General features: G+C 44.9%; 1 protein-coding gene across 5 annotated transcripts in view; it reads left to right on the top strand.

Annotated features, from left to right (window-relative positions):
• LOC140204512 (uncharacterized) overlaps positions 1–14,524 on the top strand; it is a 167,168-nt gene that overhangs the window by 90,802 nt on the left and 61,842 nt on the right. For all 5 annotated transcript variants that reach the window (XM_072271217.1, XM_072271218.1, XM_072271216.1 and 2 more), the window contains exon 6: positions 12,429–12,636. In XM_072271217.1, coding sequence (XP_072127318.1) covers positions 12,429–12,636 — 208 coding nt within the window. The remainder of the gene's footprint in view (positions 1–12,428; positions 12,637–14,524) is intronic.

Here is a 14,524-nt window from a genome sequence, read left to right on the forward strand (position 1 = left end):
GAGAGGGGAAGGAAAAAGGAAGAAGCAGAGAAAGAGAAACTGATAGGGAGAAGGAGAAGGAAAGAGAGACTGACAGAATAACCAGTGAGAAAATGAGCCGCACAATGAAAAAGAAAAAGTAGCATGGAGATGGAAAGAGAATAAAAGAGAAAGATGGTGAGAGAAAAATGGAATGAATGAGAAACAGTAAACCACAAAGATAGTAAGAGAGATGGGATTGAGAGACAGAGACAGGGAAAGAAAGGAAGAGACTGAGACAAGGTGAGTCAGAGAAAGAAACAGGCAGGTAGAAGTAAAAAGGGGGAATAGAACAAAGAGGATAGCAGAAAAAGAGATGGAGACAGATATGTAGGGGGTAACAGATAATCTCATGAGAAAATATTAGAAAGAGAAAAGTGGGAGAGAGAAACAAAAGAAGAGAAAGACAGTGAGAGAGCAGTGCCCACAGAGGTTGAGGCAGAAAGAAGGGGAGAAAAAGGGAGGGTCACAAACCAGTGGAGCAGGAACTGCTGCAACGCTGGAGGGGGTTTTACAGTGTATGAAAGAAGGTGTAGTGGAATGACTGAAGCTAAGGAGGTGAAACTACCAGGGAGGAGCGGAGACAAGAGGACACAGCAGAGTGAGCATTGGCAGGAGCATTTGACGGAGAGTTTACACTGGCTGCTAAGGGAGGGGCCAAGACTCTGGGAAACAGGTGGGAGTTCCCCTGAGATCGACTAATCCAGTTCAGGTCTCCTCGCCTGCTTCAGGCCTCCTTTCCTGTGGTGTTGCTACAGTCTGTCACCCTGCTTCACTTGTCTGTCCAGGGAGGCACCTGCCAGGTGCTTTCTTCCTTGCCTGCCCTATTGAGAAGAACTTAACCCCTCATTCACAGAGCCAGCTTGACTCACACCGGGGAGGAGGTAGATCTCTGTCTATCAGAGCATGTTAACTGCTGTCTGATGAGGGAAATGGGATATCTCCGTGGTAACTAATTATGATAACTGCAAACTGGTGGAGATTAGGCTGTGATCATGGTAATCTGTCACCGTGGTTATTGTAGTCTGATGGAGATTGCGTTTTGTAACACAATAACCTGTTACTATGGTTATTGCAGCTGATGGAGATTGCATTTTGTAACCTGTTACTGTGGTTATTGTAGTCCGATGGAGATTGCATCTTGTAACACGATAACCTGTTGCTATGGTTATTGCAGTCTGATGGAGTGAGTTGATTAAATGCAAAGACCCATCAGATTAATGATGAATGTGGGGTGTTAAAATTCCAATCATCTTGCAGATATGAAGCATAGCCAACTGCCTGTGAAAAAGTGCTGGAAATACTCAGCAGGCCAGGCAGTGTCTGTGGCAGACGGAAGCAGAATTATTGTTTTATGTTGAAAACTGGAATGATCTACTGTGAATTCTCAGTGACAAAGTGTCACTAAACTGAAATTTCAGCGCGCGTGCGCGTTCTCTCTCTCTCTCTGCCCCTCCACCACCCCACGCATGCTGCTTGACCTGCTGAGTGGTTTCAATGTTTTCTTTTCTTATTCTGTTGCAAACAACCTGTGGATGTAAGAGATGCTATAGAAATGAGACACCTCAGCCTTGGCAGCCAGCATTTGCACTGAGAGGAGTCTTGGATCAGAAGGGGTTAACATGCCCTGGTGAGGTGGGGATGGGGGAAGGGATGTGGGTGGGTGGTGGGAGGTGGGGAGGCAGTCCCGGCACAGGTTCTCAGCCCCAGCCACTGGCAGACGCTGTTTGTCCTCTGGAGCTGCTCCTGGAGACCACAGGCCGAAGAAAGGCAGTGCAGAAATGGGATGGAAAGGTCAGTTCTCCCTCATGGCTCCTGTCTGCTGGGCTTTGGGGAACTGTAGTGCGGTGGCACAACTTGATTTGGGGAGGTCAGTCGGGTGGCAAAAGCAGTATGTTCAGCACACTGAAAGCCCGCTGTCGGCTCATTCCAGCCTGCCACAGACACTGGGGCAGGGGGTGGGGGTGTTGCTGGTCGCACTTTCCCACTGCACCAACCCAGAGTTTCTCATTGAGTAGAATCGCCTATGATGGTGCTTTTTTCTGTCTTTTCATTTCCCTTGCTGAGCCTCTCACTGCTCTCTCCATCTGTGCTGGCCTGGTGGAAGCTTATCTCATTCATTGCAACCCGATCTGGATCAGCTGTCATGCCAGCATCCCAGCCCCAACTGTTGCCCTAGTGACCAGGCTAATCATAGCTCATAATTTGAAACACCGTCCTCAACCAAATATCCAGTCCCAGAGGTCTCAAGGCTTGAGTTACGAAGGATCCTCTGGTGAAATTGGATGGAGAGAACTTGAAAGTTCTTGACTGTGAAAGACTGATTACATTATTGCTGCTATTTATTTATTGGGATACAGCAAGGAATAGGCCCTTCGAGTTACACCACCCGGCAACCCCTCAATTTAACCTTGGTCTAATCACAGCACAGTTTACATTGACCAATTAAACTACTAACCAAGAGAAAATCGGAGCACTCAGAGAAAGCCCACTTGTTCCACGAGGGGGATATACACACTCCTTACAGAGGATGTTGAAATTGAACTCCAAACTCCAATGCTCTGAACTGCAATAGCATCAAGTAACCATTACATTACCATGTTGTCCACTGAATGTATTTCCTTCTCTTTGACCTCCCAACATGCTCTGCAGCCAGTGAAGTAACTTATGAAGTATGCTGATATAGAACATGGCAAGATCCCAAGAATGCTGAAAGGCCTGGATAGTGTGGACATGTAGAGGGTTTTCCTGTTAGTGGGCGAATCTAGGATCAGAGGGCATACACTCAGAATAAAGGGACGTCCCTTTAGAACATAGGTGAGAAGGAATTTCTTCAGCCAGAAGGTGTGAGTGTGTGGAATTAATTGCCACAGAGGACTTTGGAGGCCAATTGGAGGTATTTAAGACAAAGGTTGGACAGTTCTTGATTGACAAAGGGTTAAAGGTTACGGGGAGAAGGTGGGAGAATGGGGTTGAAAAAAGAAAACCAAAATCAGCCATGATTCAATGGCAGAATAATCTCAATGGATCAAATGGCCTAATTCTGCTTCTGTCTCTTCTGGTCTTATCCCACCCCAGTATCAAGGTGGAGGCACAAGAGGCTTCAGGTGCTGGAATCAGGAGTAAATGACTAACTGCTGAAGGAACTCAGCGAGTCAAACAGCTTCTGTGAGGGGAAATGGACAGACAACAATTTAAGTCAAGAAACTTTCTCTCGAGCTGAGAAATCAATTTGAGTCAAGACCTTTTGTCTCGAATTGAGAAATCAATTTGAGTCAAGGACCTTTGTCTCGAACTGAGAAATCAATTTGAGTCAAGACCTTTTGTCTTGAATGGAGAAATCAATTTGAGTCAAGGACCTTTTGTCTTGAATGGAGAAATCAATTTGAGTCAAGGACCTTTGTCTCGAACTGAGAAATCAATTTGAGTCAAGAACCTTTGTCTCGAACTGAGAAATCAATTTGAGTCAAGACCTTTTGTCTTGAATGGAGAAATCAATTTGAGTCAAGGACCTTTGTCTCGAACTGAGAAATCAATTTGAGTCAAGACCTTTTGTCTTGAATGGAGAAATCAATTTGAGTCAAGAACCTTTTGTCTTGAATGGAGAGGTCAATTGTCTATTTTCCCCCCACTGATGCTGCCTGACCCACTGAGTTCCCCCAGCAGTTTCTCGTTTGTTTTAGTGCCAAGGTAGTCTGCTTTTTTTTGTATTGACACAGAGCACTGGAGAGATATCCTCAGGAGATTGCAGTATTTAGTGTCCATTGGAAAGTGTGGATCTGTTGCCTTACATCTCCAGTGACTAGGTTTGATCCTGACTTCCAGAGCTGTCTGTGTAGAGTTTTCTTGTTCTTCCTGTGACTGTGTGGTATTCCACTTTCTTTCCTCATCCCAAAGATATGTTGGTAGTGTAATTATTCCGTATAAATTATCCCTGGTCTAGGTGGGTAGTAGGGGTTGGGGAGAGATAAATGCAAAAGGGAATGGACAAAGGCAAAATAAGTGGAGAATTTGGTCAATGAGTGTTGACAAGAACTTGATGGTCTGAAATGCTTCCAAACTCACAATAGAAGCGAAAATAAGTCAGTCTGATAAATATAAGAAAATCTCTGTGAGATGCCTTCTCTAGGAATGTAGCTCTCCTGTGCTGTTCCCAAGCTCTGGCCTGGATTTCTTGTGCTCCTCCCCCTGGATTGGGATGTGAACCCATAGGTTAGGAGAAAGTTACCCATTGAGCTCCAGTCCATGGATTCAATTCCACAGTCTGGGTCTTTGCGATAGCTCCTTCTACTTAGCGCTTCTAAGTAAGGTTAGTTGGTGGGAATGGACTTTGCTTGTTAAACATGGACCTGCTACGAAATCCCACCCTGTGATATGACTGAAGCAAGCAAGATGCTGAGGGTCCTGTCAAGGTGGGAGTGGAGAGAGTGCTTCCACTTGTGAGAAAATCTAAAACCAGGGGTCAATGTTTAGCAATAACCAGTCCCCATTTCAGTCTTAGATGTGCTGAGATGACTTTTGTTTCTCCGACAATTGGGAGTCTTTGGAACTCCCACCAAGGTCATTAACAATAAAGTCGTTGAATATCTAAGGTAGAGGGGGATCAATACTCAAGTGAGAAGGGTTTCCAGTGGTAGGAGGGAATGTCGACAAACTTATATAGATGCATGGTGGAATATTGACTGTTTGCCTGGTACGGAAATAACAATGCCCTTGAATGGAAAAGCCTATGGAGAGTAGTCAATACACCCAGGTCCATCATGGGTAAATCCCTCTCCACCATTGAGCACATCTACAAAGAGCGCTGCCACAAGAAAGCAGCATCTATCATCAACGATACCCATCATCTAGGCTATGCTTTCTTCTCACTGCTTCCTTCAGGAAGAAGGTACAAGAGCCTCAGGACCCACACCACCAGGTTCAGGAACAGTTATTTCTCCTTCAATATCAGGCTCTTGAACCAGAGTGGATAACTTCACTCAACTTCACCCGTCCCATCACTGAAATGTTTCCATAACATCTGTACTCAATTTCAAAGACACTTCCTCACATGTTCTCGATATTTATTGCTTTTTTATTTTTTTTCCATTCTTTTTGTATTTGCACAGTTTGTTGTCTCTTTTGCATTAGTTGTTTGTCTGCCCTGCTGAATGTAATCTTTCATTGATTATTGTATTTACTGAGACCACTCCACCATTTGATCATGGTTGATCCATTTCCTTCTCAATCCCACTCTCTTGCCTTCTGTGCATAACCATTCATGCATTGACTTATCAAAAATCTATCAACCACTGTTTTAATAGCACTCAATGACCTGTCCTCCACAGATTCACCATCCTCTGCCTAAAGAAATTTGTCATCCTCTCCATTCTAAATGAACCCCTTTATTCTGAGACTCTCGACTCTCCCACTGTAGGCAGCATCCTCTCTGCATACACTCTGTCTCGGCCTTTTAACATTCGATAGGTTTCATTGAAATTCCCCTATTCTACTAATTTTCAGTGAGAACAGGCCCAGAGCCATCAAGTGCTCCTCATATGATAAACCTTTTAATCCCGGAATCATTTTTGTGAGCCTACTTTGAACTCTTTCCAATGTCAGCAAATCCTTTCTTAGATAAGAGGCCTAAAACTGCACACAATACTCCAAGTGAGGCTTCACAAATGCTGTTTAAAGCCTCAGCAATACATCGTATGTCCTCCCAAGATTAATACTAACCTTCTTCATAATTGACTCAACATGCAAGTTAACCTTTGGAGAATCCTGCACAAGGACTCTCAAGTCCTCTTACACCTCAGATTTTTGAATTTTCTCCCCGTTTAGAAAAGAGTCCGCACTTTTATTCCTTCTACCAAAGTGCATGACCATATACTTCCTATCACTGTATTCCATCTGCCACTTCTTTGACTATTCTCCTAATCTGTATTACGACCTTCTGTAGCCTCCCTGCTTCCTCAACACGACATGCCTCTCCATCTATCTTCATGTTGTTTGCAAACTTGGCCACAAAGCATCAATCCTGTCATCTAAATCATTGACGCTCAACGTAAAAAGAGGGGTCCCAACACCAAACCCTGCAGATCACCACTAGTCACAATCATAAAAGGCTCCCTTCGTTCCCACTCTTTGCCTCCTGCCAATCAGCTAATTCGCCATCCATGCTAGTATCTTTCCTGTAATACCATGGGCTTTTATCTTGCTAAGCATGCTCATGTATCGCACCTTGTCAAAGGTCTTTTGAAAATCTAGGTACATAACATCACCGATTCTCCTTTGTCTATCCTGCGTGTTATTTCCTCAAAGAATTCCAACAGGTTTGTCAAGCAAGATTTTCCCTTAAAAACCTTGCTTGACAAACCTGTTGGAATTCTTCCCTTAAAGAAACCAGGCTGACCTTGCTCCACCTTGCTCTTCCCACTTTCTTCAGACCAAGGGTGTAGCTATGGGCACTCGCATGGGCCCCAGCTATGCCTGCCACTTCGTTGGTTATGTGGAACAGTCTGTGATCCAACCTATTCTGGTACTGCTCCCCAACTTTTCCTTCACTACATTGACGACTACATTGGTGCTGCTTCCTGCACCCATGCTGAGCTCGTCAATTTCATCGACTTTACTTCAAACATCCACCCAGCCCTCAAATTCACTTGTTCTATCTCGGACACTTCTCTCCCCTTTCTCGATCTCTCGGTCTCCATCTCTGGAGACAGACTGTCCACTGACATCGTTTATAAGCCCACTGACTCTCGTAACTACCTCGACTATAACTCTTCCCACCCTGCCACATGTAAAAATGCCATTCCCTATTCCAAGTTCCTCCGTCTCCGCCGTATCTGCTCCGAGGATGAGGTTTTCTGTTCCAGGACATCTCCAATGTCTTCTTTCTTTAAGGATCGTGGTTTCCCTTCTGCCATCATCAATGATGCCCTCACCCGCATCTCCTCCATTTCCCGCACTTTGGCCCTCACCCCATCTTCTCATCACCACAACAGGGACAGAGTTCCCCTTGTCCTCACCTACCACCCCACTAGCCCCCAGATCCAACACATTATCCTCCGCAACTTCCGCCACCTTCAACAGGACCCCACCACTAAGCACCACTTTCCCTCTCCACCCCGCTCCACTTTCCGCAAGGATCGGTCCCTCCGCGACTCCCTGATCCACACGTCCCTCCCCACAGATCTCCCACCCGGCACTTATCCCTGTAAGCGTAAGTGCTACACCTGTCCCTACACTTCCTCTCTTGCTACCATTCAGGGCCCCAAACAGTCCTTCCAGGTGCGGCAACACTTCACTTGTGAGTCTGTTGGGGTCGTCTATTGCATCAGGTGCTCCCGGTGCGGCCTCCTCTACATCAGTGAAACCCGACGCAGTTTGGGGGACCGCTTCATCGAGCACCTCCGCTCTGTCCGCCACAACAGACAGGATCTCCCAGTTGCCACCCACTTCAACTCTCCTTCCTATTCCCATTTGGATATGTCCATACATGGCCTCCTCTACTGCCATGAGGCTAAACTCAGGTTGGAGGAGCAACACCTCATATACCATCTAGGTAGTCTCCAGCTCCTTGGTATGAAGAATTCTCCAACACAGAATTCTCCAACCTCTGGTAATTCCTTCCCCCTCCCTTCCCCTATCCCTATTTCACTTTGCCCCCTCCCCCAGCTGCCTATCACCTCCTTCGTGGTTCTGCCTCCTTTTACTACCCATTGTGTTTCCCCCATTCCTCCTTCACCTTTCCTGCCTATCCCCTCCCTGTTTCCCCTCCTCCACCCCTTTATCTTTCCCCTTACTGGTTTTTCACCTGAAACCTACCAGCCTTCGCCTCCCCACCCTCCCCCCACCTTCTTTATAGGGCCTCTGCCCCTTCCCTCTACAGTCCTGACAAAGGGTTCCGGCCCAAACCATTGACTGATCGTTTCCACGGATGCTGCCCGACCTGCTGGGTTCCTCCAGCGTGTTGTGAGTGTTACATATTCAGTTGTCATTTCCTTGTCACCATTACTACATCTCCAGCATCATTTTCCAGCAGTCCAATATCTACTCTCACCTTCTTTTACACTTTACTTTTCTGGAAAAACATTTGGTAATCTCTTTGAGACCATTTTAACCTCATATTTCATCTTTTCACTCCTTGTGATTTTTTAGTTGCCTTCTGTTGGTTTTTAAGAGCTTCCCAATCCTATAACTTCCCACTAATTTTTGTTCTATTATATGCCCTCTTTTTGCTTTTTGGTTGTTTCATCATTCCTTTAGAATATTTCTACTTCTTTGGGATGTATCAATCCTGCACCTTCCGAATTGCTGCAGCGACTCCAGCATTAATTGCTCTGTTGTCATTCCTGCTAGTGTCTCCTTCCAATCAAGGTTGGCCAGCTCCTCTATCATGCCTCTGTAATTCCCTTTACCCCGCTGTAATAGTGATACATCTGCTTTAGCTTTTCCCTCTCAAGGTGAATTGTAGGGTGAAGTCTATCATATTATAATCACTGACTCCTAAGGGTCCTGTATCTTAAGCTCCCTAATCAAATCTAGTTCATTACACAACACAGAATCCAGGATAGCTGATCCCTAGTGGGCTCAACCACCAGCTGCTCGAAAAAGCCACAATGTAGGCATTCTATAAATTCTCTTTTGGAATCCAACGCCAATCTGATTTTCTTAATCTATCTGCATTTTGAAATCCCCCATGACTGTCATAATATTGCCCACTTGACATGCATTTTCTGTCTCCCATTGTAATTTATAGCCCACACCCTGGCTACTGTTCAGAGGCCTGTATATGTATTCCATATCTTCTGATACTATGTCACCTCTTTCTAAGGATTTGATTTCATTTTTACCAACAGGCAACACCACCTCCTCTGCCTAACTGCCTGTCTTTTTGATAAAACGTGTATCCTTAAGCTGTTAAGCTCCCAACTATGATCTTCTTTCAGCCACAACTCAGTGATGCCCAGAACATCATACCTGCCAATCTCTAACTGTGCTGCAAGATCATCTACCTTATTCCATACACTGTGTGCATTGAAATATAACACCTTCAGTTCTGTATTCATCACCCTTTTCAATTTTCTGCCCCTGTTACACTGGCATAATTTTGCTCTATCATCTACCTGTCCTTTCTGACAGTCTCCCTTGTATAGGTCGTACCTTCCCCCCAAAGAGATCCCAGTGATCCAAAAATCTGAAACCCTGCCCCCTGCACTAGTTCCTCAGCCACGGATTTATCTGCCAATTCTTCCTATTCTTACCCTCACTGGTGCATAGCACAGACAGCAATCCAGAGATTACTACCCTGGAGGTCCTGCTTTTCAGCTTTCTACCTAGCTCCCGAAATTCACTCTTCAGGACCTCCTCCCTTTCCTACCTATGTTACTGGTGCTAAAATGTGCCAAGATTTCTGGCTGCTCATCCTCCCCCTTTAGAATGCCATAGACGCGATCCAAAACATCCCTGATCCTGGAACCTGGCAGGCAGCATACTATCAGGGTGTCTCTATCACATCCACAGAATTTTGTGTCTACTCCTCTGACTATGGAATCTCCTATCATTACTCCCGTCCTCTTTTCTTCCCTTGAGTCACACCAGACTCATGCCAGAGACCCGATCGCTATGGCTTCCCCCAGTAGTTCCCCCCCCCCCAACAGTATCTTTTGAGGGGAATGGCCACAAGACTGCCCTTTTCCCTTCCTTCTCCTGATGGTCCTCCAGGTACCTGCTTCCTGCGAGTTAGGAATGACTACTTCCCTGCAGCTCCTATCTCTCACCACCTCAGTTTGCCATATGAGCCGAAGGTCAACGAGCTGCAGCTCCAGTTCCTTAACACATCTCTGTAAAGCTGCAGCTCAGTACATCTGGTACTGATATGGCTATCCAGGAGGCTGGAGGTCTCCCAGAATTCCCACATTTCACACAAACAAAACAACACAACACAGCCCAGGAGCTATTGTCAATGCAATACCTGTGCACTAACAGAGGTAGAATGAAGAAGAATCTTACTAGATACTTACCACACCTAAGACGGATGAGCCAAAGACTCCCCAGTCGAGCACCAATCCACTCCAACAATGACCTGTTCCTGCCTTATCTTCATATGGCTTTGCTAATGAATTGCAATTTGATTGGACTGCTGGAAAACGCCAAAAGCCCATGAATACTACTTTTTAAAATCTCATTCTCAGACCTGTGGGCAGCGTCTCTCATTCCTAATCTGACTGGGCTGGGCAGAAAAATGTTGGAAGCATGTGAACGCTTCTATTTTAAATCTCACTCACAGACCTGTGAGTAGCTCCCTTTCTCAACATATTGGTATGGTGACATGTACACCTGCTTTGATAGTATATTTACTTTCAACTTTGCAGTTAAGAATTAGATCAGCCGCTCAAAGGCAGCTGTATCCCACTGTTATCAGGCACTCAAAGGGACTTCTCATTGCTAAATGCTGGACCCTTAATCTCCCAATCTACTTCATCGTGGCCCTTGCATTTTTGTTTGTATCCCTTTTTCTGTAACATTTTGTTCCATATTCAGTTTTCCTTCTTACTATCTCAATATGCTCATGTATCGCATGTAAACAGAAGCTTTTCACTGTATTTTGGTAATAATAAACAAATTGCAATACCGTGAACTTATGGAATAGCAGAGCGGTCTGAAGGGATGAAGTGACTTCCCCAGCTGATAATTTGCACTTTTCTGAGGATTGGGTCCCTCCCTTCTCACCTGGGGTCAGATAGCCGCAGAGTCCTTACTGGGGTCCACAGATTCCACCATCTCTGTGGATAGGATTCACAGACCTCCTCCTGAGCCCAAAATCCTGATTGACACCAGTGGATCTCAAATCTTTGAGGACAGCTTGAGGGAATCACAGTGGAGGTTGCTCCATCTACCATTAGCTGGAAATGGTTCTGCTGCTCTGGTGGTTTGGTTTTGTGGCTATGATCTCTTTGTTAATCCCATCAACCTACCTGGACCATGGCCCTCCATACCATTCATTCATCCATACCTCTCTCAAATGTTGAAATTGAACGCGACAATACCACTTCCACTGACAGCTCATTGCATACTCGCACCACCTGCTGAGTGAAGTTCTCCTTCAATACTTCACTTTTCACTCATAACCTATAACGCCTCATTCTAGTTTCATCCAGCCTCAATGGAAAAAGCCAGCTTGCATTTCGAATTACAGCCTTGCAGAGATACATATTTGCAGAGCTGCCACTCACCGAATGATTTTTGTTTTTTCAAACCATTCTCTAGAAACTCTAGAGACTGAAAATTCCAGGAGATTGGCAGTTTCTGAGATACTCAAACCACCCTGTCTGATACCAACAATCATTCCACAGTCAAAGTAATTCAGATCATATTTCTTCCCCATTCTGATGTTTGGTCTGTACAACAACTGAACCTCTTGACCACATCTGCATGTTTTTATGATTGGCTGATTAGATATTTGAATGAACAAGCAGGTGTACCTAATAAAGTGGACAGTGAGTGTATGGTACCATATACATATTAGATTATGAGGACACCCAGTCCTCGTTTATTGTCATTTAGAAATGCATGCATTGGAAAATGATACAATGTTCCTCCAGAATGATATCACAAGAAACACAAGACAAACCAAGACTAAAACTGACAAAACCACATAATTATAACATATAGTTACAACAGTGCAAAGCAATACCGTAATTTGATAAAGAGCAGACCATGGGCATGGTACAAAAAAAAAGTTTCAAAGCCCCGATAGCCCCATCATCTCGTGCAGACAGTAGAAGGGAGAAACTCTCCCTGCCATGAACCTCCAAGCGCCGCAAACTTGCTGATGCAGCACCATTGGAAGCACCTGAACACAGCGGACTCTGAGTCCATCCGAAAACTTTGAGCCTCCAACCAGCCCTTCGACACCGAGAACCAAGCACCATCCTCTGCCGAGCGCTTCGACCCTGCCCCGGCCGCCGAGCAACAAGCAAAGCCGAGGACTCGGGGCCTTCCCCTCCAGAGATTCTGGACCACACAGCAGCAGCAGCGAAGCAGGCATTTCAGAAGTTTCACCAGATGTTCCTCCGTGCTCTCACGTCTTTCTCCATCAAATCAGGATTGTGCACGGCACCCTACTTGACAGATAACAGACATCACCACCGGAGTGGCTGCTGCGAGCTGCGTAGCACCGCCATCTTCTCCTCCCGCCTTTACGTATAGATAATATACGTATTAGATAATAGAGTTGCTATGACTTTGACTGATGTAGGAATAAGAAAGACGTGGAGTATAAACAGAGAATGTTAGAAACACTCAGCAGGTCAGGCAGCAGTTATAGAAAGAGAAGTAGAGTTAATGCTTCAGTTTGTGTGGAATGTTGATTTAGTGGTGGATTTTTACTGATGTTTTTCTCTCTTATTTTTACCCTGCAGTAATTGATCTTCTGTACTGGGAGGACGTGAAGAAGACAGGCACCCTATTCGGTGCCATTATCCTCACACTCTTCTCCCTCACCCAGTTCAGCAGCATCAGTGTGCTGGCATACCTGGCCCTCTCTGTGCTCTCCGTCACCATCTGTCTGCGACTCTACACATCTGTCTTACACCTAATCTACAAAACACAGGAGATCCATCCATTCCAGTGAGTACCATCCCCAGGACTTTGTGATATCCACTCAACTCCTCCGAAGTTCAGTTAGACCATTGCTACTCTGTCCTCATCCCCTAACCAGATTCAACAGCTGGTTGATCGGAACCTAGTGCTTGAGTTACTGGCTGCATCACTGTCTGGTATGGAGGGACCACTGCATGGGATCAGAAAAAACTGCAGAAAGTTGTAAACTCAGCCAGCTCCATCATGGGCACTAGCTTTTCCAACATCGGGAACACCTTCAAAAGGGCCATCAGGAAGGAGGTACAGGAGTTTGAAGACATTTCAGGAACAGCTTTTTCCCCTCTGCCATCAGATTTCTGAATGGATAATGAACCCATGAACATTTTTCCCCTCTCTTTTAGCACGACTTATTTAATTTAGTTTTCTTTTTTATATTGCAGTTTAATTTGCAGCTTTTATTATTATGCATTGCAATGTAAAGCTGCTGCCAAACAACAAACTTCATGTCATAAGTGTCACAGAATTTGTTGTTTTGTGGCCACAGTACATAGCAATACAAAATAATTTTTTAAAACTGTAAATTACAATAAATGTATATAATCAAGTAGTGCAAAAAGGCCAGAGAAATAACAAGGAGATAGCAGATGAACTAAATGAGTATTTTGCATCAGTCTTCACTGTGGAAGACACTAGCAGTGCCAGGTGTTGAAGGGTGTGAGGGAAGAGAAGTGAGTGCAGTTACTATTACAAGGGAGAAGGTGCTTAAAATGATGAAAGACCTAAAAGTACATAAATCACCCAGACTAGATTAACTGCACCCTAGGGTTCTGAAAGAGGTAACAGTAGAGATTACAGAGGCATTAGTAATGATCTTTCAAAAAAAAAAATCATTGGACTCTGACATGGTGCCAGAGGACTGGAAAATTGCAAATGCCACTCCACTCTTCAAGAAAGGAGAAAAGTAGGAAGGAAATTATAGGTTACGGAGTACTTGGTGACACAGGACAAGAAAGGACAAAGTCAGTATGGTTTCCTTAAGGAAAATCTTGCCTGACGAACCTGTTGGAATTCCTTGAGGAGATTACATGTAGGATAGATAAAGGGGCTGCAGTGGATGTTATGTATTTGGATTTTCAGAAGGCCTTTGACAAGGTGCCACACATGAGGCTGCTTTCCAATTTAAGAGCCCATGGTATTATTACAGGAAAGTTACTGGCATGGTTAGAGCACTGGCTGATTGGTAGGAGACAGCATGGGAATAAAAGGATCCTCTTCTGTTTGGCTGCTAGTGACTAGTGGTGTACTGCAGGGGTCATTGTTGGGACTGCTTTTTATGTTGTATATCAGTGATTTGGATGATGGAATAGATGGTTTTGTTGCCACTTTTGCACATGATACAAAGATTGGTGGAGGGGCAGGTAGTATTGAAGAAGTGAGTAGGATGCAGAAGGACTTAGATTAAGAGGATGAGCAAGAAAGTGGTAAATGAAATACAATGTTGAAAAATACACAGTCATGCACTTTGGTAGTAGAAGTAAATGTGCAGACTACTTTCTAAATGGGCAGAAGATCCAGAAATCAGAGATGCAGAGGGACTTGGGAGTCATTGTGCAGAACACCCTAAAGGTTAACTTGCAGGTTGAGTCAGTGGTGAGGAAGGCAAACACATTGTTCGCATTAATTTCAAGAGATCTAGAATACAAGAGCAGGGATGTGATGCTGAAGCTTTATAAGGCACTGGTGAGGCCTCACCTCGTCACAATGGGGTGCTGGGAGCGGACCCAAATGCTGAAGTTACTAGGAACAGGACTAGGTGTGTCAAGAAAGCAAAGGAAGTGGAGAAGAAAGGACGCTGGACATGACACAGGCCCTGGACGAGTCAAGGATTCAGGGCCTGGGCAAGGACTTGACTAGG

Source organism: Mobula birostris, chromosome 10 (genome assembly GCF_030028105.1).
Source record: "Mobula birostris isolate sMobBir1 chromosome 10, sMobBir1.hap1, whole genome shotgun sequence".
NCBI classification, from domain to species: Eukaryota; Metazoa; Chordata; class Chondrichthyes; order Myliobatiformes; family Myliobatidae; genus Mobula; species Mobula birostris.